Source organism: Epinephelus moara, chromosome 2 (genome assembly GCF_006386435.1).
Source record: "Epinephelus moara isolate mb chromosome 2, YSFRI_EMoa_1.0, whole genome shotgun sequence".
Classification (NCBI taxonomy): Eukaryota; Metazoa; Chordata; class Actinopteri; order Perciformes; family Serranidae; genus Epinephelus; species Epinephelus moara.
Genome location: NC_065507.1, coordinates 21,597,139 through 21,610,013, shown reverse-complemented (window position 1 = coordinate 21,610,013; position 12,875 = coordinate 21,597,139). Strand labels below are relative to the sequence as shown.

Sequence of the window (12,875 nt, the reverse complement as noted above, 5' to 3'; positions counted from 1 at the left end):
TAGTGAAATATAAGCCCTCCAGAAAGGTGGGGAAAGCCCTGTAAATAATTATGTTCTCTAAAACGGTGGCCAGAACTACACTTCGCCCATGACAAAAGAGAGACAGAAACAAGAAGCCGATCATACTCCCCCCGCCCCTCGCCCTCCTCGGTTAGCTAGCGGCTAATGGCCACTACTTGTCAAGTTAGTAACAGCAGAGTATCTGACTCTGGTAACAGGTAACGTTGCACACAGCATGCTCATTTCACTTCGTAGGTTGCCTTACAATACACCAAAGAACGTGCACATGCTGCAAAACCTACTTACCGGCATTTGAAGATAAATAACTCCTGTAAACTCGTCAGTTCTTCTCCTGCAGAGTTTGCAGCATCCCGGTGTCAGTCGCAGTCAGAGCAGGGAGGGCAAGTGAGGGCACATGAGGGCGTGTCGGGGCCGGTCGGGGCATGTCAAGGATGAACAAGGTCAAAGTAGGGTGACCATATTTTGATTTCCAAAAAAGATAACATTCGACATAGCCTACTTAAATGATACTCGCAGTTTACTCAAAGATGCCTTATCATTTTAATATATTTAAAATTTATATGTATGGATAGAAAATTCAGTTATATTACAAAATAATATCTCTCAAAGACAGAAATTCAGATAGGCCCCAATAGGGGACACATACACACACTAGAGTGTGGCGATCCGAGCCCGACGGTACCCGACGGGTCGGGCCGGGTTTGGTCAAAAATGTAGCTATAAATTGTATTCGGGCTCGGGTCGGATTCGGTCAGCTTTCAGTGAAAATGTAGTGTAAAAATAAATAAAATCCTATTGTCTGTCCTGTTTATTGCTTGGGCACTGTTATTTACGTGACAACACCTGAACATAACACACACAGACACACATTGGCTGTTTGTTTCTACCTCTCCCCTCGCTGGAAGTCTCGGACCTCCAGCCGCCCGCCTCCGCCTTGATTAAACGCTGAAAATAAAATAAAAGAGGGAGACAGGTTTTTCCTATTTCATCTTATTTTGTTTTATTTCTCCCTCTCCTCTCGCTGGAAGCGTCGGACCTCCCACCTCCCGCTCCCATCTCAAACACGGAGGTCTCCCTCTCCGCTGAGCACGCCCGGCCTGTTAAATAGCCTGTAACCACTGTGTGGCACGAACTCAGTGCTTTGGTCATTAAATAATGTCGGGCTCGGTTCGGGTTCGGACAGAAATATGCGGTCCGTGCCGCACTCTAACACACACACACAAACACACGGAAAACCGGACATTATCATCAGTTTATAAAAACCCCCGGACGCCCCGCACGGGACGTGAAAAGTGGACATGTCCGGGCAAAAGAAGACGTTTGGTCAGCCTAGGTTAAAGGTCATCATGTAACTGACGGCAGCCAGGTCATTTTATTTAGCTAAATTATCATTGCTAAATGTTATTGTTAAAGGGCACAGGCAGGCCTACACACACACATGCACCAAAAAAAATAAATAAATAAATAATGCCTTGACAAAAGGGCACTTGCCCATCAAGGGGCAAAGGGGCACCCTCTGCCCCCCCTCTGCACGTGACTGATAAGCAGCAGGCATCAAAGAGACACAGCCCTGAAAAACTGTGAGGCAATATGACAGTGAATCTGGGATATCGGCTTTTACTTTCACTTTCACCGGCCAGTGTGTTTACAAAAAGTAACCAACAATCCTGCAGAGAATACCTTTAAAATCTTAGATTTAAATCTAAAATCTTGTTTTTGCTTTGTCATTTTAAAGTATTCAGTGTGGATGAGGTGGAAAAAATAATAATTTATATGATTTTAGCATAAAACAAAATGAATTTCCGAAAAGTTTATTAATGCACCATGTGTGACTCCCCGTCATGTACAATACACACAGTACACTGTAAACGGCAGCTTCATTAAACTCAGAGATCAAGAAACCATCCAGTACTTCCACACAGGAATGCTACATGGCCTGAAAGCATCGTGTCATTTAGTTTGCATTAACACAAATTTATTCAAGATGTAAGCATAATGTAAACTTTAAATAATTAAAGTGTAACTTCACCCCAGGTCTGAGCCTAACTCCACCCATAGCATAATTCTGAAAAATGCGGGCTGATTTTAAAACAGTGGACGGCACGTTGAGCCATTTTCAGCCCATGAATGTGCTATTTGGTAAGAAATGTCAATAATAACACCAGCACTGATGTGTTTCATCACAGAACAGTAATTTTAATTTAGTTTACAGCTAAAAAAAAAAAAAAAACACATTTAAGTGTGCAGTACCTCTTATAATTCAGGATGTTATAATTCAGGATGCATTAAATCAGTAGTTCCCAACTGGTGGGTCGTGGTCCAAAAGTGGGTTGCAGGTCCATTTTGAATGGGCTCCAAGCAGTGTTAATATCACTGACAAAAATGACCTTTTTTCCACAATGGAAACCAAACGACAAGCTAAAAAATAGATCTTGATAAGAAAAGCTAAGACGAAATCTGTGTTACATTTTTGTTGACAAGACGAGTCGTGATAAAAATGTTTGTGGTGGACTATCGGACATTGAAAGCCAAGAACGGCCGTGCCTGCATTTGTCTTCAAATGCTGCATAAGCGACAGGCTGGTTAACTCCAGTAAATAGTCTGCACTGGGATGTTTCACTAGCCAGCAAAAGCACTCAAACTGGAGCAATGTCAGCTGTTGATACTGAAGAAATGCAAGTTTGTAAGTGTGAAGAAATTATTTGAAGTTGTGCTAAAAAACTGTCTAAATTACAATTTTGTACAACCTGTCACCTTGATTCTAACTTCTGATACATACATTAGCCTGACTGGATTAGTTTAAAGATAAAAGATATGGATAGATAGATAGAGATAGATATATAGATATAGATAGATGTATAGGAAACATAATGACTAAAAGTTGACTGAAATGTCATGAATATTTGTCGACTAAAACGTTTTGAATTTTCGTTCACTTGAACGTTTTGAATTTTCGCTGATTAAAACTAGACTAAAAGTATGAAGGATGAGAATGACTAAAATGTGACTAAAACCAATAAGCATTTTGGTCTCAAGACAAAATTTAAAATAGCTGTCAAAATTGACACTAGCTATGTTTCCATTCAAAAGTGATTCGAATCATTGGGAAATGCACATTAAAAGAAATACGAATCCTGTGTGTTTCCATTAAATGTACGGACTTTGGTGAAAACTACGAACTCGCGCGAGTTTTCCGCAGAACCGGAAACAAAACAAGTCTCGCATTCTTCTTCTTCTACATTTTCTGGCGGTTGGCAACCAGCTTGTAAATGCATTACCGCCTTCCCGACCCGGAGTGTGGATATCACCATGGAGAGAGGAGCGCTACGTCAGACTTAATTTGAACATAACTGTTTCCATCCCGTTTTGCGAATCAACATTTTTTCCTATCAATCAAAACCCGGCTAAAGCGAGCGTATTTTAGTTTGTGCAAATCAGGGGATTTTAATTCGAATTTTGGCGTTTCCATCATAATTTTCCGATGTGATACTTCTAGATGCGCATCTAAACAGACTGATGGAAACATGGCGATAGCTACTGACTGTAAATGGCTTGCAAATCTGTCAAGTTTGTAAAAAACATTTTTTTACTCTGAAGTGCCGTTCCCTGCTGTAGAGTGAGTGACTAATGGACAGCTACTTGACTGAGACACTGTAACTCAACAACACGGCCAAACACAAATATCACACTGACTATTAAACTGTGGACCTTGAACTAATGACTCAAGAGAAATATTGACCCGTTAATGGTTTTTTTGGGGAGTTTTTCCTTGTCCGCTGCGAGGGTCCTAAGGACAGAGGGATATCATATGCTGTAAAGCCCTGTGAGGCAAATTGTGATTTGTGATATTGGGCTTTATAAATTTGATTGATTGATTGATTGATTGATTGAAATATTGCCCCCATGGCTGGGTCCCTTAGGGACCACTGCACTAAATCAATAGGCCATTTAAATGGCTCCAAACTTTTGGGCCCTGTCACTCTTTAAAATAAAGAGTTGTGGACACCTGAGGTACAATCAGCCAGTATTTCATTAGAAATGCTTATATGAATATTATATTGTCTTATCCTGCCAATCATCTCATAACCCTGAGATGTATTGACCTGTAAAGGCGTCATGAATCATAATCCTGTTTAGAAACCACTGGTCTGTTTAAATGTGAAAGCAAAAAAAAAGCACATAGTGAAGTTTTTACTGTCAGATTTATTCTCATTTTATTACTGTATGTACAGTCGCAGTAGGGTGCACTGAAAGAGGTGCACGCAGAAACAAAAGTAAACAATAGTGAACCCAGATTCCCACACACAAACTCAATTTCAGCTTTTCTATGTGATGAATGTCTCTTTACATCCATTAAAACAGCAGTTGTTGTGATCACCAGATCATGATAAACTCACTCAAAAGGTAAAATGGTTTATGGTTACATTTAGGTACTGTACATGTGTAACAACAACATGGAGCCAAATATATAACCAAATACATATATAGACTAGGGTTACTATGGTGACAAACAAAAACTGACAAAGTGCTATTGCCCTTACAAGACAAAATAAAAAGAATTACTTCACAGGGTAACTTAAACCTCTGTAAAAAAAAAAATATCCTAAATTGATCCTAAATTTATCCCTCATTGATTAAAAAACAAAAAGACCTGAAACATGCACATAGTATGTCCATCACTGTGTATCACAACCAGCGTATTGTATTTTTCTGAAAACTTCAAGTTGTAAATCACAGTTATGTTGAACAAGATAAGACCAAGAGCCATTGAAATGGCCTTAGAGTGATTGCATACAGTGTTCTCAGTGAGTCTTTGCAGCATGCCTGTGACTGTGAGGATGTAAATAAAACATGTCACACAGATTGATAACGTAAGTGAAGCAGCTTTGAATAAATCTGATAAGAAATCTTACAAAAAAAGGCTATTTATTTATTCACCAGAAGTGAATGTAGTCAAACTACCAAAATTTCAGCATCTTCCAAAAGATCTAAAAGTCTTTCTTCACCAAAACAATAATCTTTACATCAATAAAACAATGAACAATAGGTCTGTGTCTTCATAGACTCACAGCGCGCACACACACACACGCGCACACACACACTCACACGGGAAGCCCTGAATCAAAGCATCACACACACCCTGTCTGTCCGAGATCTCTACTTCTTCGACCCCTTGCCGTCACCGTCCTCACTGTCTTGATGTCTGCTGTCATGGGAGCCACGGTAACCCCGGTGCTCGCGCCTCTCGCGGCACTCCCGGCACTCCTCATCATCCTCTCCCTCCTCCTCCTCCCCCTCGTGGATGATCTCCACCTCCAGGCGGCCGATGTAGAGGGATACCGCGCAGAGCCAGAAGAGGGCGGCGCTGCCCACCACAGCGCTCTGGAGCAGCAGCGCTGGCACAGACAGCAGCATCATCCTCCGCAAGGCGAAGAGGCTGCCAATGTACGAGGCGCCGCCAAACGACACACACACACCTCCCAGGATGAAGAAGGCTGAGGAAAAACAGATTGACAGGGTATTATTGTGGAGATCCAATTAATTTTCTCACTGTAATTAAATTTTGGATGGAGGCGGGCTGGGCCTTAATATTTTCTTAACTATTTGTGTAAAAGTAAAACATAAAATACAATATTTAAATGATTTAAACAGAATATAAGCTCTCATCTCTACTAATGTGCCTATCATTGATCTTTGAGAGTGTAAATACATGTGTGTAATGCTCTTATTGTGACATCATGACTTCATTTATCAAGCTTTGTTACTTCAATTTGTTTCCATGGTTTTCAAACATTCCTGTGCATCAAACTCAAAGACTAATTAATAATTTAATAAAGGCCTTATAAAAAAATTATACTCAAAACTAGCAACTGAGGTAATCATGACACTGATACAACTAAATATCAAGGATTTTAGCTTCTTTTTTATGTACTCATGATTTCAGTCAATTGCAGAAATCCTTGTGAAATTATTTATTTGCTGAATTAAAAAATAGATTTTAAGGTTCTCCTAGAAATTGATTGAGAACAAAAAGGGCTGAGGTGGTGCACATTCTATAGCTGAATACAAACTCTAGTTATTCTAGTTATTTCATGGACATTCACTGATTCTTAAAGCCTTTTTATTTTTCTTAAATCCAATAGTTTTAAAGAATTTAGGACGAGAGCAACTCTTTGTTACTGAGCCTGAATCACAAGCTACTACTGTTTGTTATTGCACTACCGTAGAGTTTTGGCTACAAGTGTGCTGGTTTGCAGCTCTGTTGTGTGTTAAAAAAAAGAAAAAGAAGACTGAATAGTTGGAGCCTGTACCATATCCTGCTTCTCGTCCCACTTCGCTCTGGACAAATGCGATGACTCCAATTCCAGTTGCCAGCAGACCGTTCCTGAACCACGAGAGGAATCCTGCGAAATGGTCAGAGCCAGAGAAAAACAGATGACACGTTACAGCCTGAGCAGAAATGTGTGCAGAGAGCCAGAATCAGACAAGTTCCACTACTTTAAAACTTGTATATAAAAACTCAATCAATGAGAAAAACCCATATCATAAACTGTATCCCAATTCCAGACTACATACTATGTCTGTGGTAAAATTAAATATACTCAAAGGTGTCAGTATGCATGATAGAAAACATTTGATTTTTTGAGTATGAACACTATTGTTCCACAATGAACCTCACAGAGAGAAAATGGAGGAGCTCCTCATGGCTGCAAAACATTGATGCAAAGTGCAGACGTCGATATAAAACAGTTAAAGAACGAGCTTAACCAAAAAAAGTACAACACTGTCAGAAAAAGCGTGCGTTCTCTTTGTAAAGATTAATTAGCAGTAGAGTTCCACGGTTGTGGTGTGATGTCAATGGGCCAACATATTACATAATTTCCTGTTATTACAAAACAGTACATCATCACAATTAGAATGGTAAAATCTAGGGATGGGTCACGATTTTCGAATTTTGAATAGTCGTTTTATTTTTGAAAAATCGATTTTTTTATGCGACTATTACTATTGGCCGTTTTATTTCCCCCCTTTATTTGACATGCAATTCAGCTCCTAACCGCACAAGGGCAGTATAGGATTGGGATTATTCGAAAAAATTGTCGAATAGTTGCCACGATTTTCGAATAGTGTTTTTGCTTGTGCTGCCCATCCCTAGTAAAAACTGTGTATTCAGTATCAGTGTGTCTACAGATATAACCAAGTTACATTTAAGATGTTTTAAGACCTTTTTAATATCACCTAATATGAAATTTAAGACCAAACCTGCAAAGGAAATACACATTATATGTGTGTGAGTGTGTGTGACACATGTGTAAGTAGACTTTCCAAGTAAACACACTGATGTCAGTTTAAAAAGAACAGTAAGAAAAAAAATGACAACAATTGAGTGAGTTTAAGTTTAATGTGTTTAATGTAAAGAGAAAACAAAATCTAATCGCTGTCATAAACGCTATTTATTATTGTAATTCTTCAGTCTGTCCAATGATTGTAAACAGTCAGTGGGTCTGTCAGGCTGGAGAAATTTTCTCAGTTATGTGATCGAAAATATTTAAGACCCATCGAATCTGAATTTAAGACAATTTAAGACTTTTTAAGGACCTGTACACACCCTGAGTATGTAGTGGTACAATTGGAATTTGGACATAGACACACTTTGTTCACATCGAAATACCTATGTTGGCGTATTCAAGCAAAAACTTCAGGCAGTCATTAAAGCAGAGATTTGGATAAAGATATTTTTCTCCTACGTTTTTGGCAGATGGTCTGATATGAGCAGTCCGTTAATTTGAGGCTCTGCACACCTACACATTTTGTCTGATTAGACCTCTGCTCAGGGTGGAATGGCGTGGTGTTAGACAGGGCGGAACTGCAATGATTAACCAATTGTCTGTCGATTATTAACCACTCTGAGTAGTTTTTAAAGAAAAAAAAGTACGATTCTCAGATTCCAGCTTCTTCTTAAAGGAGCAGTGTGTGGGATTCATATGATTTAGTGGCATCTAGTTGTGAGGACTGCAGATTGCAACCAGGTTAAACTTTCTCCCGTGTACCAAGCGTGAACTCCCAGTTAGGATTCCTGCAGTGTTCATTACTCAGGAGGTTTTAACCAGGAGTGGAATTATCCTTGGAGGTCTTTACTTCTCCAAAACAAATGGATCAGGTAAAAAACACTGAATAAAGCGGTTCCATGTTACAAATCTGTGTTTTTAAGATGCTGCTCATCGCCAAAGGGGCTGCTAACTACGGTGGGCGGTGCAAAAATGTGAAGAGCCCTATCTAGCCAGTGTTTGGTTTGTCTGTTTTGGGCTACTGTAGGAACATGGCAGTGAAACATGGTAGATTCTGTGAAAGCGGACCCACTCTCTTTGTAGATATAAAGGGCACATTCTAAGGTAACAAAAACACAACTTTTCTTCTTTACTGGGGATTATGCACTTGAAGGCATACGTATTAGAATATATTACCCTAAATTCTACACACTGAATCTTTTAAATGTGAATATGTTCTGGTTACTTAACTTCTCTGACAGTAAACTTAATATCTTTAATTTGCAAAGAAAACAACAAAAAAATTTTTTATACCATTTTCTGACATTTTATCGACCAAACAACTAATAATTAATATACAGATTACCGGATAATGAAAGTAATTGTTAGTTACAGCCCTCATACATGGACTTATATTACGTAATCTCTCTCATAATAACAATAAAGCTGATGAGATAAAGGTAATAAATAAAGACACTTTCTGTATAATGCTGAGTTTCCCTTTTTATTTTTAATCTCAGTATTATTTTTGCCTGTGCTGCCTGCTCATCACTACACCCACACCACTCCTCTCTCCCCGCTGCCTCCTCAGAGCTTAAATAAAGTTCTGACTCCAGTCTGAACCTCAGTGTCACTTCCCATCACTGTGACAGACTGAAACCCTGTCAATCAACAAACAGCTCAATCATCCCTAAACTAAATGATATATTTCTCACTCCTCCTCACTAAAGTTACTGTATACCCTCTGAACTTTAGGGGTGGGGGAAAAAATCGACACAGCATAATATTGCAATATTTTTGTGTGGCAATATCATATCGTCACACACGTTGATTTTTTTTCATTATACAATTTATTAATATTTCAAATACATATTAAACTTCAGTTCGCTAGATACATTTTGCTGCTGCAAAAAATGAAGTGAGATGAACAGAATGAAAACTTTGTAATTAGATAAAACATATATTGATAGATGTTCCTTTGGGGAAATTATTTACAGCTGAAAAAATGTCATAGGTCGCAATATATTGAATTTTTTAAAAATCATAATACTCAGCATATCACAACATAATTAAAATCGCTATAATACTGTATCTTGTCTTAAGTATCATGATGTCGTACCGTGGATCCTCTGATTCCCACCCATACTGACCTTTGGAGCTGAAAGATCAGTCGATCACTCCATTGGAAGAAAATTAATCTGCAACTATTTTCATAATCAAAGCAAAAATGTCAATCATTTGCTGGTTCTAGCTTGTCAAATGTGAGAATGTGCTGCTTTTCTTTGTCATTTTATGATAATAAATGAAGAGTCTTTGGGTTATGGATTGTTGGTTGGACAAAAGAAGCAAAGTGAAGTCTTCACTTTGGGCACTGGGAAATTGTGAGGAGCATTTCCACTGTTTTTTTGTCACTTAGCAATTTATCAATTAATGATGAAAATAATCAGCAGATTAATTGATAATGAAAATAATCATTAGGTGCATCTCTATTGACCTTTTTACACAAGGTGTCTACAGTTATCAGTTAAATGTAATGCTATTTTAAGACCCTTTCAAGACACCTTATAATCAAATCTAGGACAGATTTTTGGACAAATTATTTAAGCACTGCAGGTAAGCATTGCGGATAAGTGGTATATATGTGGTCTTGTGAAGAGGTAGGTGCTATGTAGGAATACGGTTATTAGAGTGAGTTAAGTTGATCTACATTTTGCCGACAGGTAAGTGTAAGACTGAAGTAAAATGACACTATATTTTTTTTAAAGATTTGTAACATTAGAAATGTGGAGACTTTCACGTACAACAAAAAACAAGAAATTAAAAGATGTATGAATGAAATTAGATAAAATGTTTGTAGTAGTTAAGGCCTCACAAATTCAAGTTTAAGACTACTTAATGACTTTTAACGCCACCTTATTGTTACACAATTGAATGTAAGACATTTTAAGACTCTTTAAGGACCCGCAGACACCCTGTCAGCTTTCTGCAGCTTTCTTATTACTCGGTTATGTCAATGCTATTAAGTAAGTCCTCCAAATTATGATGTCAAATTTGGCATTTCCACCACCTATCAAAGGTAAAACACCTGCTACATCTTCACTAACTGGGATATTTTTCCATAACCCATCAGGTGCTGCTCTGTTACTCCTGTAAGTGTGGTAAACCTACAGTGTAGCTGCTGGGCACACAACAGCTCTGGTGTATGAGGTGGAGGCTTATGCTGACAAAAGTTAAATATCCAGCATGAATTTAGTGAGGTTACCTGTCTCATGGGACTTCCTCAGCATCTGCAAAAGACAGAGATGACACCTATTAGGAACACCAACCTCAGTTTTCTTGTATAAACTTACTTATTGTGGATTTACAGAGACACAGAGGAGGAGAAACGAAAGCAAAACCAGAAGGGACATTCCTCTGTATAGGAAGCTCGCTATATGATCTCCATGTACATGTTCCTACCAAAGCGTCCGCCTTGTCGAGGTCTGTGAGCTGGTACTGCTGCTCCGGCCCCCGGCTCTTCCCCCACGGTCCCTTTTCTCCGAGCCGCAGCCGGGGCGAGCTGTGCAGCCTCCGCAGCGGCGCCCCGGCGCAGGGAGACCGGAGCAGCTTCACTGTTGTCCAGGCGAAGTGACACACGGCCGGCGGCAGCTGCCTTCTCAGGAATAGACTCAGGAAAGCCATCACATCACGGGGACCAGCTAGCTACAAACAAGTCGTGCTAAAGCAAAAGCACAAGCACAACACGACCTCTGCGTGGCCTGTGAACTCTCACATGGTCAACGACACACCCGGAAGAGTGAAGCACGCTGAGGTGGAAAGATGAGCGGAGTTGATTCAGCGCCATCTTGCGACCGACCGGAAACAACACAATCGAGTTATAGAAAACCATAACTTATAATATTTTAAACCACAGCTGATTTTTGTCTTTATTTTTGCGTTGTGCATTTGTTTATATCTATATTTCCCCTCTAAATTAAATAAAATGTCCTGCAATGACAAATTGTGGCCACTTGAGGGCGCCAGAGTACAAGGCTATGACTGATGACGTTCAGACAGAAACCAACCAAACAAAAAACACCTTCAATTTAGAAATACACTCAGAGAAAACACATGGCCAAACCAGGATTCACAGGGATTAAAAATAAACTCACACATATTATCCAGTGAATTTTATTATTTACAGATACACAGGCTACCTGACATGACAAATGCACCTTTGTAACAATATGATAGAAACATTAGAACATTTATTCTTTCAATGTGTGAATGAACATGTGACATCTTCTGAACTGATTTTTTAAGTTGGATCTCCAAAGACATTTTGGCAAGAACATTTCAGTCAAAGAACCTGATTTGTTAATAACTGATATTCAAAAATCCAAATTTCTCCAAGAATGAACAATATATGATTAAGTTGCTCATTTTTGTTAGCTGAATTTTATATTCAGAAAACAAAATACTTAAAGAAATTGCCCTCATTTCCTGCTTTAAGAGTTCAGCTCTAGATACATATCTTAAAATAATATAAAACTTAAGAATATGTAATAAATGACTAACCAAAACTACTGATTTATGTGTATCGTACAACTTTATAACCAATTAGGCAAACCCCTGTGTGTGAGTGTGAGATTGTGAGAGTTTGGGTACTTGTCACATTATTTTCATTTGTGGTGTATGGTCATTTAATGAATGAATGAATAAATGACTTTATTTCAAACCAAAAATTTGAAAGAATAAATAATAAAAAACAAACAAGACAAAGATAACAGTGTCCAAAAGGAGTAGGTAGAAGTAAAACTTACATGTCCCTGCCCCTTTCTTACATTTCTTCTTTTACTCGTACGTGATTTCACAACAAATTCCCAAATGTATTTACAACTAATATACAACTATCCCCAGTCTATTTACCAGCCAATGAAATGAATGAGTAATAAACCCAATTTTATCTACAGTCAAAGTACCACCCAGTGTCGAAAAATAAATATGCACTCCCCTAACACAACCTTTCCTCGCCTATATATCTGCCAAAAATATCTATGTTGTAAAGCATTGCTTTCCAAAGTGACTATATTGACCACCAGATGCATTGTGTTGAAAGTGATGATATAAAGTTATAAACAGATAAGATAAATAAATGAATAAAGAAGCACTTGTATGACTGTTTGCCATCTTTAACTTTTTAGGTGTAAAAAATAAAAAAACAGGTAATAGAATACCTATGTCATTTAGAATAATTATAACAAATATTATAATAATTTTAAGGACTTTAAGACTTTAGACTTTTTCGACAAGCTTGAAAAAGTAACATGCAAAATATTTCAATGTGAAGGAAGCATTTCCCTAACAGTGACATCCTGTAGGCACAAGCTGATACTGCGCATACTGTCAAAGTGTGTAAAACATCTTAGAAGAGGAACTCAAAGGGAACAATCAGGAGTTTGGGAGAGATGTGAATAAGTAATCTGAGGATTTAAAAGTCCGGTGTGTAGGATTTAGGAGGGATATATTGGAAGAAATGAAATATAATCTCATAATGTTTTCTTCACCTGAAAGTAGGATTATCATGTTTTATTAATTTAGAATGAG

At 38.3% G+C, this 12,875-nt stretch overlaps 1 protein-coding gene across 1 annotated transcript; it reads right to left on the bottom strand.

Moving 5' to 3' along the window:
* Positions 1-4,204: 4,204 nt before the first annotated feature.
* tmem160 (transmembrane protein 160) lies at positions 4,205-11,099 on the bottom strand. The gene is made up of 4 exons (XM_050062139.1): positions 10,749-11,099; positions 10,552-10,576; positions 6,333-6,425; positions 4,205-5,516 (listed from the first exon to the last, which is right to left on the bottom strand). The coding sequence occupies exons 1-4, from the start codon at positions 10,968-10,970 to the stop codon at positions 5,179-5,181; spliced, it is 678 nt and encodes a 225-aa protein (XP_049918096.1). The 5' UTR covers positions 10,971-11,099; the 3' UTR covers positions 4,205-5,178.
* Positions 11,100-12,875: the final 1,776 nt, after the last annotated feature.